The 19,331-nt window shown below is 43.3% G+C and overlaps 2 protein-coding genes across 3 annotated transcripts in view; one reads left to right on the forward strand and one right to left on the reverse strand.

Moving 5' to 3' along the window:
- The first annotated feature begins 2,097 nt into the window (after positions 1-2,097).
- Positions 2,098-16,370, forward strand: RIOX2 (ribosomal oxygenase 2). 2 transcript variants are annotated; one of them, XM_086463268.1, is made up of 10 exons: positions 2,098-2,479; positions 2,564-2,999; positions 4,393-4,512; positions 5,735-5,863; positions 8,815-8,918; positions 12,178-12,280; positions 12,878-13,043; positions 13,555-13,643; positions 14,691-14,801; positions 16,118-16,370. In XM_086463268.1, the coding sequence occupies exons 2-10, from the start codon at positions 2,568-2,570 to the stop codon at positions 16,277-16,279; spliced, it is 1,416 nt and encodes a 471-aa protein (XP_086319394.1). In that variant the 5' UTR covers positions 2,098-2,479; positions 2,564-2,567; the 3' UTR covers positions 16,280-16,370. The 2 variants fall into 2 exon arrangements, with proteins under 2 accessions (XP_086319394.1, XP_009949706.2); XM_009951404.2 differs by having other exon boundaries at positions 16,121-16,370.
- Positions 16,371-18,661: 2,291 nt separating this feature from the next.
- The window catches only part of CRYBG3 (crystallin beta-gamma domain containing 3), a 95,995-nt gene continuing 95,325 nt past the window's right edge, over positions 18,662-19,331 (reverse strand). Inside the window, exon 22 of the mRNA XM_086463286.1 lies at positions 18,662-18,790. Coding sequence (XP_086319412.1) covers positions 18,702-18,790 — 89 coding nt within the window. The 3' untranslated portion in view covers positions 18,662-18,701. The remainder of the gene's footprint in view (positions 18,791-19,331) is intronic.

Below are 19,331 nucleotides of genomic sequence, written 5' to 3' on the forward strand. Positions count from 1 at the left end.
TTTTTTTCCTGATGAGCATGGTGAGACACTGGAAGAGGTTGCCATGAGAAGTCGTGGATGCCCCACCATTGGCACTGTTCAAGGTCAAGTTGACTGGATCTTTGGGCACTCTGATCTAGCGGAAGATGTCCCTGCCTGTGGCAGGGGGGTTGGACTAGATGATCTCTTCCAACCCAAACCATTCTATGGTTCTACAGTTGTAATAACTAACAAAACACTACAGAACAGCACATTGTGTAAATGAACTCTTCTCTGACATATCTGAATTAACTTTCAGTACATATCTGAATTTAACTTTCTTAAATACAATGTAGGTGAGCCAAGAGGTTGATATGTTGGATTTAGGTCTAGAATTCAAAACAGTTCAGGCTTGGTTGTGTTTCTGTTGCTGGCATTTGTGGATGTCAGTTGTAGATCTCAGGTGCTGGCAGTGTCTTCAGGTGTTGCTAGCAATGGGGGACTAATTTTCAGTCTTGTTTTAAGCATTCTGTTGCCTTATGGAGAATTGTAGCTTGCTGCAGCTGAGAAATGTCCATCCGCTCAGGAAGGTGGTGATGTGGATTCCCTCCTGCAGGACTAAGGTGACTGTAGGTTACTGTTTAGGTACAAGCTGTTACAGGAACTGCTGATGAAACACTCTGCCCAGGAGTTCGTGGATCAGCGAGGGTGTCCTGCGTACTGCTGCACAGGAGAACTTAGTACTGCATGTAAATACCAGAACTGGAGTTTAGGTTTCGTGATAAGGAATGTGTTTAAGTGACAGCATCTTAATAATTGAGAGCATTTACTTTTGGGAGTAAAGCTGTCATTTTTGCTTACAAATGAAGGCATCAGCATGCTGATGTGTTGGCTTCACATCCTCATGTGTTGGCTTCACAAACTTGCTCAGACATGCCCAGAGTCAGCTTGGGTTGGCCAGCCCAGACCTAGCAGGCAGGCTGCAGTGCTAGAGTGCTTGGTGCTGGCTCATTGCAGGATACTTAACTCAGCTTCTCAGGCAGGCTTTTACTGCTGCCTGGTGCTCTGGGCTACTCTGGGGGATGAAATCCTGGTGCAGACTTAAGGCAAGTATGTCTGCACATACTATGGTGTTAGACCTACTGTTACTTGATTGTTGCCTTAACTTTCCTGAGAACTTGGCAGCTAAACCCTTTGTGAATGAACTTTTTTGTTTTTACATAATGATACCCAAGCACATTATCTACCTGGAAAAACAAAGTAAATTACTTCGAACTTTAAAACGAAACGTCTGTACTTGGATGAAAGAATTCTTTTTTATTCTACATAAACCACAAAGTTTGACAGCTTTGCAGAAATGAAAACAGAATTTTGTAATTTTAGTTTTTGATGTAATTGCATAGCATCAACAGAAAGGCCTAACAATGTTCCCGCTCTTGTCTAAGCTTTGTTTTGCTAAACCTGGCCATTCGGGATACAGTATGGAGACCCTGACAGAGGCGGAGATGTGGGCCACTGCCATTGTGTGGTGAGCATCACTAGGTACCTGGCACTGTCACATAATTTAGCATTAAATTGTTCCCAGGGCCCAAGACCTTAAGCAGGTGCCCTTACTTTGTGTTCCTAAAACCTGCTGCACCTGCAGGGGAGTCTGCTCTGGGTTTTTCTGTTTCTTTGGAAGCTGCTGTAACCCTCCTGACAATTGAATCATCCTCACCCACTGAACTCATCACATACTCCTTCTTCCTGCACAGTGATCTACTCTTTCGCTTGGCCTCCATCTTTCTGTGCCCCATTTCCTTGTGTTTTCTGTTCACTGTGTTCTTGCATGGCCCTTAATGGGTGCTGTGGTACCACTGTCAGTGTCCCCTCACTGCAGTAGCTGCCTTTTCTGTAGGTCCTGCTAGAGCTTTAGCCTGGTAACTGTACTAACTGTCTCCTATGTAGATGCTGGGTTTATGATGTGTAAGCCAGCTGGAAAGGAAAGCTTAGCTTAACACACACCACACCAACCGCTGTGTTTAACTGGTTGGGTTCTGCACTTGAAATGCCATACATCCTCCTCCATCGTGCTCTGGCTGGAAAGTCATTGGGAAGTCTTCAATGCGCTTTTTTCCCCCCAATGTTAATGCATTTCAAGGATGTGTGATGGTTTCTGATCCTGTCCCCTCTGTCCGTCCCCCTCTGCATGTTGCCATTAAACCTTTTAAAGCTGAATTAATTTTTTAATAATTTGCAGCTCTTGCTACAGAAGACCACTCTACCACAGGTCTTTGTGTGGGTGGATTCCTGCCTTTGTAAAGATCTGTTCTGTGGCCATTTGGTTTCATTGCATGCTTTTTAGTGTAAACTCAGCTGTGGGATTTGAGCTTCTGTGAGCAGTGGCTCCCAGTAGAGCCCTTCAGAGTTCACTGAGGTTTGAGAGAGGACTGGAATGGGCTTTTTTCTGCTGCTTGGAGCAAATAGCGAACATCTGAAAGCAGCGCTGTTCCCAGTGTACTCTGATACCCCACTGGATAAGGTAAGAGGAGCGGCTTTGGGCCCGTGAGCTCTTGAGGTTGTGTTACTGGTTGACTGTTTTGGTTTTCTCTCTCCTCTTAAACAGGAACATGCCCAAGAAAGGAGGGAAGCATGCTGAAGTGGGAAAAGAAATGCAGGCACAGTGTAAACGAGCAAAGGTGGAAGCAGGTTGTCCCCCATCAATCATGAGTTTTGAGAACCCAGACAGCCTCTTCAGAAGCTTGATCTCTCCCATCAAACAAGAGGTGTTTTTCAGGGAGTATTGGGAGCAAAAGCCACTGCTTGTGCAGAGAAATGATCCCCTGCTGGCTGCTTATTACCAGTCCCTGTTCCAGGTGTCAGATTTGAAGGAACTGTGCAGACAGGGTCTGTACTATGGGCGAGATATAAATGTCTGCAGATGTGTGAATGGAAAAAAAGAAGTTTTAAATAATGACGGCAAAGTGAATTACGTGCAGCTGAAGAAGGATTTTGACCAGAAAAAGGCAACAATACAGTTTCATCAGCCTCAGAGATTTAAGGTTGGATCGTTTCATTGAATATAATTAATGCATGCTTTTACTTTGCTTGAGTCTTACTAGACCTAGCTTCATCTCTGTCCCCAGTAAATCCAGGGGAAGTAGCTGACATCGATGACCTGCTGAAATCTATACATGAATGAACTGTATTAATTAAAACATGGTTTATACTTTGCACTGCCCATCATGTTTCAGTGCTCTGCAGTAAGAACAAAATCTGATTCATGCTGTAATATTAAGTATAATGTGACAAAGCAAATGTTTTAAAAAGAAAAGTTTAGAAAAAAATGAACGCACAAAATGGGTGATTGTGCATCTATGTCTGCTTAAATTCTTCCTCCTGTTTCCTTGTGCAAATAGGGGCTTTTGCACTGCTGTACTTTAATGGAGAGCAAGGTGTGAAACCATGTAAGGTATTTCCAGGACACTCCACTGTTCTTGCCAATGGATTGGCTTTGAATTGTACTGTGGAAGTGTACCGTCCCATTTTATCTGAGTGTCCTCTTTCTTGTTCTTTTTGATACCTTTGCAATCTTCATCAATGAGAATGGAGGAGTGGTGTCTGCAGCGTTGTGTAAAGGAATCGGATACTTGTAGGTACTTGGATTTAGATAGTCCTTTTTTTGTCCCATGGTGTCAACATGATTTAATTGCGAAGTGGTCCGTGAGGGCCGAGATCCACAGCTGAGTCCCAGGTACAGTGTTGCTGGCCGATCTCAGTAACCGAGTGTAGCTATAATGGCCAGTGGCAGGGGCATCTGCAGGTGAAGTTGAAATGTTGCATGGCTTATGCTGAGATGTGAGCTTGAGCTGAACCTACATGAATTCTGGTTGAAGTTGCACTTGCGCAGGTCTGGTAGTTGGCATCTTCGGATATGGGACTCATCCCTTCGGTGCCTTGTCTGTCACATATTAGGTGTGGATGAATAAAGTTTGTTCTGGAATGTGCCCAAACAATTGGAGACACTGGAAAAATGTCTATAATCTTTGCATGCTCTCTTTGGTGCTAGCCCGTGTAGTGCAAGTCCTGCGTGTGTGCATTGGCTTAAGATGTTTTGCTGTTTGTGGGATGATGGGTGGTTTATTTTCCTTTGTCTAGCCTTGTTTGTCTGTTTTTGCAAGCTAAAAGTGGTACAGGGAAGAGAACAAACACCAACACTCTGTTGGATCACCAGACTTCTTGGCTTACCGATTACCTTCATGGCAGATCTCCTTTGTGTCTACAGTGCTTGCTTTCAGGAGAAACACTCGTACAGAGCATCTGCCTTCCCAGCCACTCAGTGGGGACGTGATCATTCTCTAGAAAAACCTCCCAAGCGACTGGGACGCTGTGGGCTGGGCGTCAGCCTGCCTTGGCTGAGCTCTTCAGTAGTAACAGCATCATTTCTTTTGAAAGGAGGAGCTGTGGAAAATTCAGGAGAAGCTGGAGTGCTACTTCGGGTCTCTGGTTGGGTCGAATATTTACATTACTCCCCAGGGGTCGCAGGGCCTTCCTCCGCACTACGATGATGTTGAGGTAGGATGGGACAACCTTGTCTCTGAAACTGCGTGGGCTTTTGCTAGTGGCAGTGCATACCTGTATGTGCACCTCCCTGCTGCCCCCCCCCCCCCCCCACCTCCCCCCCCCAATAACTTAATATAGAAAAATGTTTTTTCCACATTAAACTTACGGTATTTGGTAGCAAGTGTTTTGTTATAGTTGTTTTTCTCCTGTAATTTTACTGGAAAGGTACTAATAGTAGTATCTAGTGATAACATCACATAAACTGTGCTTTCCAGACCTGGTATTTCTGTTATTATTAGATGAAAAAAGAAATTGTTTTCCCAGCTGCAGAAGCTTTCTAGCACGTTTTTTTCATTTTCACTTCATTGAGACTCCCCAAGAATCTCGAAGTCCTTTTTCCTTTACTCTAAGTACTTGCTCTTTTTCCAGCTGGACAGTGAAAGCAGACTGGTTGTGCTGGTCCTGCTGTTTTTAAGAAGTTACTGGTATGATGAAGTCCTGTGATCCAAATGCATTTTAAATTAGCTTCTAAAAGAAACAGTCAAATAGGCACTACATTAGAAAAAGGTGGGCTTAAACCACTTAAACCAAACAAAAAAGCTCCTTACATGTATTTTTTTATTTTCATTGTTTTCTTTTCCATTAAATACATCTGGAGTATCATTTTGCTTATGCTTTTTTTGTTCATCAGCCCCACAACCTGCATGTTCTGGTGTATGTCATCAACGCCCAGCTTGCAGCATCCCTTAGATGTGTCTGATGCGCTGTTTGTCTGTGAATGGTGATAAGACCTCTCTCCCTCTCTCGCATGATATTTGAAATACTTTTGACTTAGTTGTCTAGCACTTCCTTAAGTGACTGGAACCCGGGATTTCCAAATGCCTACCTTAGGATAAAACAGATCATACTTCACAGCTCTTCTCTCTGTTGTCTCTAAGTAGAGCCTTAAGAAATAGTTCAAATGCAAATTTCTGTGTTGTAGACCTCTAAAAAGTAATGTGAGAGGAATCCTGTTTGCTGTGCTGTGGAGTAGCTGAGAGCAGGAAAGGTGAAGTCTGTTTCTTCTGTTGTCAGAAAAAGCAACCTGTGTCGCTTCCATTTGCTTTCTATCTCTGATTTATGGCGTAGTTCTGCAGGCTTTCCAAGTAAGAAGATGACTTAAAATTTCTGGTCAGTTGGATGTGTGAGGGGCAGCAAGGCTTCTCTTTGCATTTGGATTTACGGTCTTTTGCAGGTGTTTATCCTTCAGCTAGAAGGTGAGAAACATTGGCGACTCTATAAACCAACGGTGCATTTGGCTCGGGAGTATAATGTTGAATCAGAAGATAGGATTGGGAATCCCACACATGAATTCATATTAAAGGTATTATGATTGAATTGCTTTACGTGGTCTGGGCTATGGTTGCTGGAAAAGTGGTCATGGTTAAAATGGTCCATTTCTTGAAGACAGTATTCTGAATGATTGTGGTTGTGAAATTGAGGGGAAGGTTTGTGCACAAAACACTGTGAGCACAAGAAATTTGCGTGATAGTTGTCTAACCTATCATTTTTCAAAAGTGTCCTCTTTGCTTTAGTATTTAAATGTGGATCAAGAAACCAGCTATTTCTGGAAATTCTCTAATATTCTCCAAGTCAGGCTCCCTGACTCCTGAATCATATTTGTGGAGTTGTGCCTGGAAAAACCATTGGGTTTATATATGGTTATGAAGCAATTTTATGCTTTTACATGCTGTCTGTAATGAATCAGGCTAACCTTTCTGTGCACGAAGACTTATGCTTTACCAAGGGTTGTCACTGTTCTGATGAATTAAGTTTAAATATTTATCCTTGGCTGATAAACAAAAGCATGAACTAAACCCCTTATTACTTGTTTTTTCTTTTTCCAAACCTGAAAATTGAGTGTTCGGCTGTTTTTTGTTGTTTGGAATAAAAAGAGCATTTCATGAAGATTAATGAACGCAGCCCCTGTGACAGCAGGGCGTGTGGTACTTGTCCATTCTGGTTTACATGCTTGTGCCTTCGAAGCATGTTATTTATCCAGCAGACAGCGCTGTTCTGTGTTGGAAGCCTCCTTAGTTCCTCTGCCTTGTGCCTGTCAGAGGGCCTCTCTCTGCAAGGTCTCTGCTCTTCTCAGGGTTCAGACCTGCCTTTGAGTGTAGGTAGTTGAGGGACAGTGTGACACACTGGATATGATGCTGACATCACTAGCTGTGTAGTTTGACAAATTATAATAGTCAGTTGTCGTGATGTATTGGGTGATGCAAAGTCTAGTAAATTACAGTTCCCTTTTTAATTTCTGGAACATTTTGGGCTGGACTTCAGTGCCTTTGATTTTTATGGAATAATGATATATTCCACAAAGGATTTTACTGACCCTGGTGGACTTAAAATACTGGCCTCTGAAAACGGTTTAAAAATTAATAAATTTTTAATTTATTATTCTCCTGTTTGATGTTCTTCACTTCTCGTGACCCATTTCTTCTGGGTGGCTACTGTCAGATTTTGGTTGTCTGTCTGGAGCTGTCTCTGAGAGGGATGCTGTCAGATGACTCTTATTCCCTCCCTAAACATCTTTCGAGAATGTTTCCTTTCTTCTTTTTTGCATTTCTGTCTGCAGTCTGCCATCCTTGGGCAGTTTTGAACAAATGGACCAGTTAGGGACTATAGTGGAGGTGTTCTCCCTTTCCACCAAAAACTGGAGGCTGACTGAGCACAAAGGCACGCTGGTTTGTGTATAAGGTCCCAAGCTGCAGTGTGTCTTGGTGACACTGCAACAGGCTGTGGCCATGGCTGGTTTGTTATTGATGTCAGGTGCAGAGCTTATTTGGTAGCTAGCCTTCTGCATGTATGATTTTCCATTCAATTTGCTGGTATTGCTGGTATTGCTTCTCCCTTGTCTGCCCCTCCTTCCTCCAATTCAGAAGTAAGAAGGCAGCAAAGTGATCAGATCTGCGCTGTCTCTTGTCAGAGCCCAAATCTGGGTGTTGCCACCTGGAGTCTCTGAAGATTCTGATTATTTTAATTGAAGAGTGTTGTGCTTGCTGGCTCGTGGGAATGATGTTGATGAGACTACCCAGCAGATAAGATGAATAAGAGTTGGACTTGGCAGCAAAGACTGCTTCGAAAAATCATGATCCTGCCTTCTTAGTGGTAGGCATGGGGTGCTGCAGCATGAAATAATTTCTCTTGCAGACTAGTTTGTCATCACTCTGGTAGGTGTTCAGGGCTCTTACCCTGTGTGACCCCCCTCCAGTTCTTTTTTTTCATTGGTGGGGTTGTGAAGTTGGGAAATGAAGAGAATTCAAAATACTCTTAGTTGGTCAGTGTAGTCCCTACGCTGGCAAGGAAGACAGTTTATTAACAGCAGAGAGAGGCTTGCTTCAGAACAAGTAACTTGTACACAGCTGATCTGTGCTTTTTACAGCTTGTTATAAATAGCTCTTCAAAGAGACTGCATCTTGCCAAGTCCTGTGAAGCCTCATAATCTAAACAGACCTTTCAATTCAGTGAAAAATCAACTAGTATTCATTTGAAATATATCTGTGTCAGTTCGGTAGGCTCTTAGAAACAGGTGATGGGACCAAATTCAAGGAACGGTAAAATTAAAATGGAATCAAATTTCATCATTGTTGCTTTATGAATTTTTTCTTTGACTGTTTGATCCAACTATACAGGTGTTTATAGGACAAGCCATAAGTAAACTGGCTTTTCCTTGGATGCAATTTTGTGTGCTTTGCACTTCTCCACTATCTTGATTTTCCTCATCTAATTTTTTATCAGTGCGGAGATTTAATTTAGACAGAGGAGAAGAAAGATAGGGAGGAGGAAGTCTGTACTTGGTTTTTAAGTGTTTTAACTGAAAATTTCAGACAGCAGTATTGTAACAGATTACTTTCTTTATAGAATACTTGGCTTTTGTGGAATACCGGGCTTTTCTTTTGACGTGGTCTGGCCAAATTCACAGTGCCCTGCTCCTCTGCTAGCCTGCTGTGTTGTCAGGTTTATCTCAGCTGCTTCTTTGTCCCCTTTATGCAGCTGAGTTGGAGTGTGCATGCTCTATAAAGTTGAAAGCTTGCTTCATGTTTTCAGACAGGTGTATAGTAAATACTGAAAATAAGCTGGAAAGTTCAAGGTATCAGAATTCTGGCTTAGAGTGCTTTATTTTATGTTATTAAAGGGTACAATGGAGAGTCTCTCTATTTGTGATTTTAAAAACCATATGTTGTCAGTCTGTCGGCTCAGAGAGTATTTTCTTTGTTATCACTACAATAAGGTTTGCCCTAAATACATCAATTCTCTTTCATTTTCTTGCAGCCAGGCGACTTACTGTACTTCCCACGAGGGACTATTCACCAAGCTGACACTCCTCTTGGGATCTCCTATTCTACACACGTGACCATCAGCACCTACCAAAACAAGTAATTTTTCTTTACTTTTTTTTTTTCAGTATGGCTTTTCTGAAAATGGCTTTCCTTTGCCAGATAGTACAGACTTGAAACCAAAGTTTCGAAGAAGTGATGTCCTGTTCCTTAAAAAAACCCCACCTTGTAACGAGCTCTGCTTAGCTCTTTTCTGTGCTCATCTATGCCCTTGTGTGTTTATTTTTCTGTAATACAGGGACAGGGCATGTCACCTTCACCCCCAGAGATGTGGTGACATGGAATATATGTAGGTACCCCACTATTATCTATGGGCCGTGCTGTTACTACTGGAATCTAAGCTAGTGTTCAGATAGCCGTAATTGATGTTTTGGGGTTTGGGGGAAGGAGGGGAATGAAACCCTTGTTGTTTGAAGAAGCCTGTTTACAAGGTTTTCATGCAGCAAGCTTGATTGCTTTTTAATTGGTTATTTTATTATTTAACAGCTGTAGACTTTAATGTGTAAGATAATGCTACAACTGCAAACTCACTGTTGTGTTTAAAAAAAATCTCTCACCAGTGACTGAAGTTACTGTTCATTTCATAACCCAGTTAAAGAGTCATGAGTTAACTCTTCTCCTGTTCTCTCCTGCATTTGATAGTCACCCACACCTATTTTGACAGACTTGCTGCAAATTCTTCCTTTGCAAATATTTTCTGCTTACCTGTGTTTGTCATCTCCTACCCCGTGTATGCAAGCCAGATTTCCTTTGATACACGATCTGATCCTTGTGCCCACTGAAACATTGTCATCACACAGGGAAATGCTGCTGCCACCTCATCAGCCTCTCAGATGCTGGGTTTGGCATCACTGGCCTCAGTTAGGAGTTGGGAAGGATTTTTGTTAGCCACAAAACAGGTCAGAACAAGTTGGCACATATTCTAGATGATTGTAAGATGAATCTCTAACCACCAGCTGTACCATTCAGGAAGCCCAGGATGTCAGTACTGCTGGTAACTCTCAATATGGCCAGTCCTCCCAAGCTGGAGAGAGTGTTAAGATGAAGCCACTCAAAGGTGTGAGTCTTCATAAAAGTTGGGTTCAGCTGATTTTAATTTACACTCGTGTTCTATTTTATTCAGAAGGCAAAACCCCCACCTAAGTGCTGTTTTCTGTAAGCATTGCCTGCTGTTGCAGAGAGTGTTTGACTTCATTAGTCATGCAGGAGGCAGTAGTAGTGCTGAGCCGCTTTGGCAAGTTTGATGGCACATTCAGGGTGATCAGCAGCGAGTGGCCTCTGAAGAGATGTCCTGCTCTGCCTCCCTTCCCCTGCCTCTTTTGTCCCGCTGCTTCCTTGGGTTGACCTGGCACTTCTCTTACCCCTGGTTTAGTGAACTGAGCAGGCAGAGGAGTGACACTAGAAGAAGCAGGGGTTTGGCTTGTTGGTGGAGGCTGGGCTGGAGTGGTGTCTTAGAGAGCAGTGTGCAGGAGTCCTCCAGAACGGGGTTTGTCCAGCTTGATCTGCACAGAGTTGTTGGTCAAGTAGTGCTGGGGAGACAAGAATTTGTTTCCTTATAACAGGGTTGCTGGAGACCTGCCAGGCTGGTGTGGAGCCAGTGCAGTTTCTCCGTGACAGAGTAAGCCAAGTGCCAGTCTAGTGTTACTTGAGGAGCAGTGCTGTTGGGGAGCATGTTCCCTGGGTGCCTGTGTCAGAATGAGGAGAGGAAAAAAGGAAAGGCTTGAAGAGTGCTGTTCTTCTAAGGATTAAAAAGTGGAATTATCATCCATTAAGGTTAATTGAGAAGGAAGTGTAAGAGCCTGCCCCTGCACCTGCTTTCAGTAAGCATAGGGAAAATAAGCAGCAGTCCTGATACAGGCTGGTATTTGGATTTGGCTTGTAGTTGGAAGTATAGTTGGAAGTATGGTCCTCGGAAAATTGAAGAGAACTCCTTGAAAATAGCTGTCCTTATTATGTTTGGATTCCTTGTGACCGCTCTGGAAGCGGCACGTGCTGAAGGAGCTGGGAGGGGACGAAGTGCCGGTGGAGGTGGCACCTCCAGGGATTTTTAGGCACCAAGACAAAAGGGACTCCTCTGTGTGCTGGAGGACTGTTCCTCTGGGCCACATCCCAGCAGGCAGACAAGTGTGTGTGTGTGAGTTCATTATAAGCAGGTCAGTCTGGAAAAGCAGTGGGAAGCTGACGAGAGTTGCTGGCAAAAGGAGATTGGGGGCAAGAGAAGGGAAGCAGTAAAAAGATGTGGAATACTTGAGTGGAGATGATAAAAAAAAAAAAGTAAATGAGACTATATCACACCATACTTGTTAATTTTTTTTAAACTAAAGTAGTGCCTAGAGATCAGTGCTGAAAACAGGGAGTGCTGAGGGAGAGCAAGAGCAGAGGGTGAAGTGTACATTGGAGGACAGGCCCTGCTCTGCTGCCTGCCCTAGTTGGGTGGTACTCTGCTGGCAGCCTTGGATGCTGGGCACTTGCCCTGTTTGGTTGCCCATTAAACCAGCCTCTGGGAATGTGGTAGGGAGAGAGGTTGCACGTGGACAGGACAGTACTTTTGTGTGAGCGGTACCCTGTTCCTGATGAGGTTGACTCAGGCAAAGAAGGTGCAGGCAGTAGTCCTGCCTCCCCCCCCTCCTCTAGTTTGTTCTTGCAATTGGGGAACAGAAGGACAGAGATCAAAGGCCAATTATTTTTTTTTTTTAAGTATGTAGGCTAAGAAGGGGGATTTAACACAAGACACGCTTAAGGTGCCTGTTGGGTATCATTAAAATCCCTGCAGAGATATGTAGGGGTCCTGTTTCTGAGCTCATAATTAAGTTTGTAGCAAAGCTAAAAACTGATGCCATGTTGGATTTGATAACCCTGGGTACATTTCCTCCTTTAATTTAAGTGTCTCAAAAGCATGTTAAATGACACAACCCTAGGCCCATGTGTTCATTGTGTGCAGCGAGGCCCTATGTGTGCGCGGTTGGATAATGGTCCCAGTACGAATTTCTTCATTCACTGATGTCAGCTTTAAGCTGAATTCACTGGTAAATGGCCAGCACCTGCATCAGAACAAACCGGCCCCTTCTCAAGGCTGTTCCTTCCCTCTGTTGGAGTGTCACTGACCTGCGGCTAGTGAGGACACACAGACAGTTGAGATGAGAGTGAACTATTGCGTGGGACTACAGAGTGGTAATAGAAGGGCCAGAGGCACAAAGCAGATTTGGAATTGGAGCACCAAGTTTCCAGCTGTTGACATCAGTAAGGTGTCTGTTTTATTTCCATGCAGCTAATTATTTTTTTTCTTCCTGTCCTTCAGCTCTTGGGGAGATTTCTTACTGGATGCAATTCCTGGCCTTGTGTTTGATACAGCAAAAGAAGATGTGGTGCTGCGGACAAGCATACCAAGGCGGCTGCTTATGGTGAGTAGGTGGGACTAAGGGAATAGTAGTGCATTCAGCTGAAACTTCAGCACTGAGCCCAGCACATATCTTGTTGATCTGCTCCGAAAGCTCAAATGCAATGACAGTATCTTGTCTAGCAGCACAACCGCTTTTGAAGTCTTCAGGGCAACTGTTCTGAGCTTTGCTCAACCTGAAACACTGCCTAGTTCATTGCACTGCCTTTCTTCCGTATCACACAGTTCCTGTCAGGCAAAGCTTTTGAATCTTTAAAAGCAAAGCTGTAAAATGTTGTGTGACCTCTCTATGGTTAGTCCAGTTGTGCTGCTGATGAGCTCATCAGCCTGCAGAAGGAACGAGTCTCTCTTTCAACTACATGGGCAAGTCCTTCAGCATTGCTGGTAGTCCCAGAGTGAGGGAAAGTGAGCACCAGCTTTGGTGTGCGAACAGCTCGGGGGAATGTGTAAAAGAAACAAAGTTTTTTTGCCAGTAAATGTTACCCTTTGCAAAGATAAAAGAGGAGTGTCCAGATTTTCACTGTGTTACTGCACCTCTTTCTCTTTAGGCTAGTCTGTTTAGCTTGAATTCATGTGAGAGGAACTTTGTGTGAATATTTAGCAGGTGGATGTAGCTGATTCGAAAAAAAAACTGAGCAGCCTTTTAAGAAGGCTTGCAGACCGGCTGGAAAACACTGGAGAACTGAGATCATCTGACATGAAGAAGGATTTCATTATGAACCGGTTGCCACCTTGCTTGGGCTTTGACTCCGATTCTTTGACTCCAGGTAGACTTTGAAGTTACCAAAACTGGCTGATGTGATGGTAGAGCTGTTGGCAGAGATCTATCTCTTATGACTTCAGTATTTTGTGCAGTAGGCAAAGATTATAGCGTAGCATCAGGTTCATGTTGTGCTAGGCTCTACGTGTGCATTTGCACACCTCAGTTAATTCCCTGTGTCTAGCGGAAGAGATGACATGACCCTCTGAGTGAAAGAGGTTATCCTAGACTGAGATTGGCAGCTTTAATAAACTGCTGTGTACTGAGAATGTTTAACTGGTAGAATTTGTCCATATGCACCAACTTGCTATTACACCTATTTGTAGACTGTAAAGGTGGGAGAAATCTCTCTCCCCCATGCCCCACCTCCCCCCCACCCCGAGTTTGACAGTGTGTGGGTGTTGAAAGCTAGGTTGACAAAAAATCTAGCCGCAAAGGAGGGGGTGATGTGCAGAGGGCTCAATTTGCACTGATTGTCTGGTTTCCTTCCTTTCTAAAAGAGAATTTATGTTTCTTAGGTGGGAAATTGCCAAAAATCGATAGCAAAATCCGGCTGCAGTTTAGAGATCACACTGTTGTTGCAGTGGAACCAGAGCAAGAGAATTCTGTAAGTATAATGAAGCTGCCCTTGTATGCTTGGGGTGGGAGTGCAAGGTGGGGAATGCGAGGTCTGTGAGTTGTTGGCCGAAAAGGGTCATGCAGTTATTCTTCATTGGCTCCTGTGCCCCCTTAGGGCTGTTAGGAGATCAGGGGGTTGCTGTTGAGCAGTAATATGGCACATTCTTGCCTTCTGGGGAGAGCTACAGAGCTAAATCTGTGATTCCACAGGGTAGGTGCATGGCTTTTATCTGAGGTTAGATGGGATGGATCATTACAGCTGCTAAATCACCTCTATAGCTCTTGATAATGTTGTTGTTTTTAATTTTCTTTTATTCTTTGTATTGAAGAGTGTGAGTAAATTATATATATAAAAAAAAAGAAGTTCCCTCAAGAGGGGAATTTTCTTAGTTGCAACTGCTGCTGAGTGTGGCTGCATTTAGTGTTCGCTTCCACATTATGTTTGTACCTCAGCGGGTGCCAGTGGCACTACTAAGCTGTTCCAGGAAACAGATGGACATCTTGGATTGTGTTCAGAGTACATCTTATCTATGAAGGCTTTTTAGTATAAAACTGTAAAAGTGCCTTTTTTTTTTTTGTCTTAAGTTTAAAAAAACCAAGGGAAGATGAGGTGAACAGGCTATCTTGTACAGGGTGGGGTTTTTTTTTTTGCATGAGTAAAATATTTCCCTCCAAGAAAAACATACCATAGCTTTCTGATTTTTCTTCTCCTGTTCAGACTGGAAATTAGTGGCACGACTTCACAAAGCACTTCTAGGAGGTGCACTTTAAATGGCATGTTTTCTGTACAGCATCAGTCCTCTGAGGCAGTAGTAAGGCAGAAGAGAATAGGCCGTAAATGAATTTTCAAAGATGTTTTGGCAACTCCCTTATTGCTGTAGTAGATGGCTGTTGTTGAGAGTATTCAGTTAGGAAGGTGAAGTGCTTTTGTTGATGTAACAGTGGACGCCAGACTTAAGGAGCTAACATTGTCACTTGAGTAAGATGAATTTGAGGGCGTGGATCATACATAACTTTTCTTCCCGCTGTCTTTTAGGATGAAATTCGCAGAGAGATGGTTTATGTGTATCATTCTTTAAAGAACAGGCGAGAAACACACATGATGGGGAAAGAAGACGATACTATGAGTGAGGAAGGCACATTGCAGGTTTGTGCCCACAACCACACCACAGAAGTTACGTTGCCTCATTAGGTTTTGATGTGTGAGAGGAGCTTGATGGAGATGGTAGCAGGGGCCTGCGTTCTGCTCTTCCTCAGCACCCAGAGCATTTTGGCCCATCCCCTAAGTACCTGGGTGAGCTGAAGCTACAACACAGAGGCATTTAACAGTAACACTAAGTAGTGCCATCTCATGCTCAATTAAACGGTTGAGATGTTAACAGGATTTCTTTTGTATGCCTTCTATTCTCACTAGCAAAGCTGCTGGGGGGTGCTCGAGAAGTGTCTAGCACTTCTGTGGCCTGTAGCGCATCCTTTATTAAGGCTACCGGATGTGCTCGCACATGCTTAGTGGTAGCAGGGATTACCGCACCTCACATGCCATGTTAGACCACATTGAACCTGTGTTTGCTTCTGTATCCACTAGAGCATACCACAAGATAGGTGTGTTGGTTTTAGGGTGGGTCAGCACTGGGAGTAAAGAGTTAACTCTTACATAGGAGGGAACTTTTATACAGTTAATAAGGCTGCAGATGGTTCCTCTCACTTCTTACTCAGCGTGTACAGTGTGCTTTCACTCAAATCATTAATGCTCCTGAAGAGGGGCAGTGAGCTTTGGCACTTTTTGTTCCACTTTATGCTAGCAGGACACTCTGGCTTAGGTCTGTGACCTGAAACACCTGATGAATACAGGCCTGCTCTGTAGAGACAAGCAGAACCCAGCTGTTCTAGTCTCAGCAATTACAGCAGGACTCTTTGCCTGGCTGTTACTTACCTTCTAAGGTAACTCTCATTCACCCTCTAGAGTAGAGACTATGGGTAGCTGAGGTTGTGCCCTGGCACCTGTATGATATGTGCAAATCCCAGCATACACCTTCCTGCCCTGAAAGACTCCAGCCACAGTAATAGAAGTCCTCTGGGGTTCTGTCGATTTACAGCCAAAGACTGTGTGTGGCAGATGATAGATAGGCAGAAACTTACATGACCTTCTAAAAATAACAGACAGGGTTAGTCAAGAGTGTAAATTTAAAGTTATTCCATTCATCAGTGTGGAAACCACACACCTTAAGCCTCCCTACCTCATATGGTGTGCTAGAACCTGTAAGAGATTCCAGCTATTTTTCTCTTAAGAAAAGTGGCAGGATAATACTGCACCTTTTGGAGGATGCTCTCAGAGGTACCAGTGTGATGTGGGAAAGGAGCACATACCTGCTGGTCAGTACCTACAGACTATCAGACTGTTGTGTAACAAGGGACACCACACTCAGCTGAAGGATGTTTTATTATTTTTTATTTCCCCCCAAGCAGACTCATGGACTGCGGTTCCCTTTGTCATACTTGGATGCACTGAAGCAGATTTGGAGTGGCAGCACTGTTAATGTTAAAGAGCTTAACCTTAGCTCAGATGAGGAGAAAGAAAACCTTGCCTTGTCCCTGTGGACTGAATGTCTAATTGAAGTTATTTAATGCATTTGTGAATGAGTTGCTGCTGTAAGTAGTACTTCTGGCCATTAAGAATCTCTCAAGAGAAAGGCTTATTAAATTACTTTTTTATCCATCCAGCCTTTGGTTTGTATTGCTGTCTAACAACACATTGCAGGGTATATAGACAGTGCCAAATATTACTTTTCTTTCCTTAGCTTTGGTAAAACGGGCATCAGGAAAACCAGGTGAGCTGCTCCTTGTCCAGCAAGCCACAGCTCCATGTCTGTGGGTGGATGAAGTCACCCCTACTAACACAAGTGCTGTGGTATCCCCTTGCCTCTGGAGATGGGCCCTGATGTGGAGGACATCTAAAGGTCTACATGGAGCAGGCTCCAGGATCTTGGGCAAAAACCCAGTAACTTATTTCTCATTTGTAAAGTTCACCAGCAAGAAAACCCATTTGTTCTGTTCGTTTGCCCTGAGAGAACAAAAGCTTCTTGTGAAAGCTGTGTATGTTGTTTCCCAAAACTATGGTTCTATTTAGTTTGTTTAAAAAGAAACTAAGCAGCAAAATGTTCCTCCTAAAAACCAGTTTTATCAATTAACATATACATGCCTGACACTTTACATTCAACATCTCTTAAGTACAAAAGCCTGCTTTACTCTGTGATATAACACTGACACACCAAACAGGATTTAGTCATTCTTGCTTTAAAAGACTAGAACTTCTTACACAGAGGCTTTTAAAATTTCATATGGAAAGTGAGTCACATGTAGAACATGTGATATACTGACTTACATAAAAAAGCTAAACAAGTGCATTAGCTGGAAAAATATATACATCCATTTGAAGATCTGTTACTTAAACAGCAGATTTATGATAATTTTAGAATGTAAAACAGTAAGTGCAAGTAGAGATATTTTTTTAAATAGAACTGTATAGAACTCTATTTCATACAAAAATAGACATCCATATATTTTATTTCTGTGGCAAACTCAGGGTTATGTGCTTGTTTTTGTTTGGGGATGAATCCTGTTTGAATGCTCAACTGGAATACTCACAGCTTTTGGAAACGAAAATATCTCTTTAAATAGTTAGAGAAACACATACCCCAATATACAAATAAGGAAAAAAATACTAAATTTTCAGTGAAGTAGATTAATTTAGCAATGCTGAAATCAAATGAAGTTACCACTGATCTCAGGGCCTCCTCTTCCACGTCAGATGTTCACAGCTCTACTAATGTCTGCAGTTCCTTCAGTATCTGCCAGTGTTGAGTGAGGAACGCGCCCTCCCAGCCTGCCACAACTGCAGTCCCATCCAGTAGCCGGCGCCGTCTGTCCCAGGAGGCTGGCTGCGTGGTGCTGACCGTGAGGAGAGCAGCGGCAGGCCAAGGTCTGCACTGTTCTACGTCCTCATCCTTCAGGCCAAGATGGACGCGGTGGTGATGAGGCACAGCCACGTTAACATGCAGTTACGCTGTTCGTTCAGTGTGAAGCAAGGGTTGAAGTGCAGGCTGCTAGCACCTTTGAAAATACGTACTAACTAGGCAGAACTATTTTCTGAAGGAAGACATGGTTTCAAGACCAAACTACATTGTATTAAATTAATCTATATACACAAAACCAAAACACAGCTAGGGTTAAAATCATTACTGCTTTAAATGCAGCTAGCCCTTGCAGAAGTCTAGCCCTACCCAGGACCCTTTATTCTCTTTTGATACACGCACATATGGCTCCACGCTGGTGATGTTCAGTGATAGCGCACATCTCAACGGGCTGGAAACAGGCTGTGAGTAAGCAAAACCAGTTCCTGAAGATGGAAATTTTATACTGTTAAAACGTTGAACGAAGACAACGGCCTACCAGTAACATCAGGGGGTGAAAGTCAGGGTTTCTCTATTGCCTCATTTCACATGCTGAGCTGGTAATTCCAGTTCAAAGTTGTCTTCATAAACAAAATAAATTGCATTTTAGCAAGATGCGTGATTTAAACTTCAGGATCGCTTGAGGCCTGAATGGTTTCACTTAGGACATAAAGCCCAACCGAACCTCTTTCAAGCTTGTCAGTGCGTTTGCTCTTCGGTGAGCTTCCATGGGTTTGAGAGGAAGGTGAAGACAACATTTCTAAAGAGCCTTACCCCTATTATCTTTTGCAGTTCACATCCTGCAAGACTTGTGCGTTTTGCATTTACTTTTAATACTTTGGCTGAGGAGCAGTGGTGACTTTCACAGGAGCGGCCTCTAAAGAGTCAGCTTCCCTGCAGTAAGACATTGGATCAACCTCCCATCTTCCAGCTTTGTGCAAAATTGAGTCGTTTTAGGAGTTGGTGCTTGGTATGAGGGAAGTAGAGAGGAGTTGCTGCTTAAGGTTTCAGTGGTGTATGACTTCAGTAGTTCGGTTTCCCCCCCTCCTCTAGCTGTTAAGAACGCACATGCAGTCCATCCATGTGGTGGGTTTTACTCACAATATCTCAATATCCCATTTTTGTGAATGTTTGTCATCTATCAGCTGATTCATAATGATGTGATTCTTGTCATAATAATTCCCTCCTTAAAAAGAAAATAAGGGAAGTTTTTTAAAAAGAAATGCTCAGAAAAGTCTATGCCTAATCTTTAAGAAGTGTGACTAAGTAGGAAAATTAGCTGAAAACCAGAAATTCCATGAGGTAGGGGGCTGGTGTCTGCCCCTCTGCCTCTGTATGTTGGTCTCCTTCAGTCACTTGTCAGCTTGGGCCCCGAGGAGCTCCCTTAGTTCGGAAGCAGAATACAGCGCCAACCGGAGTCCTAAAATGTACCTCTGTGCACAGGAACAGCACCTCTACGAGTGTTTTGCTTTTGGCAGACACTGAGCTCCCCGCTATGTGTCTGGATTTTTAATGCACTATATTGCTATAGTAGAAATACACCGATTCACAGCTACACGTGAGATTATTAACGGCGTATCCATTTCAACCACAAACTTAGGAAGTCCTTAAAATAAAATTTCTCTCCTTCGAATACACGTAGCATAGAAATGGCAACACATTTTTTATCATGATACCATAAATAAAAATCCACTAAAAGAAATAAGCGTTCTCAAGAGCTGCCAAGT

Source organism: Leptosomus discolor, chromosome 1 (assembly GCF_034619465.1).
Source record: "Leptosomus discolor isolate bLepDis1 chromosome 1, bLepDis1.hap2, whole genome shotgun sequence".
NCBI classification, from domain to species: domain Eukaryota; kingdom Metazoa; phylum Chordata; class Aves; order Leptosomiformes; family Leptosomidae; genus Leptosomus; species Leptosomus discolor.

Bases quoted from the DNA above. Each gene is read 5' to 3' on its own strand.
- RIOX2 (XM_086463268.1), top strand. From the start codon at position 2,568: ATGCCCAAGAAAGGAGGGAAGCATGCTGAAGTGGGAAAAGAAATGCAG. The intron at 12,281-12,877 runs GTGAGTAGGTGG...GTGAATATTTAG, and splicing joins TACCAAGGCGGCTGCTTATG to CAGGTGGATGTAGCTGATTC. The intron at 14,802-16,117 runs GTTTGTGCCCAC...TTTCCCCCCAAG, and splicing joins GTGAGGAAGGCACATTGCAG to CAGACTCATGGACTGCGGTT.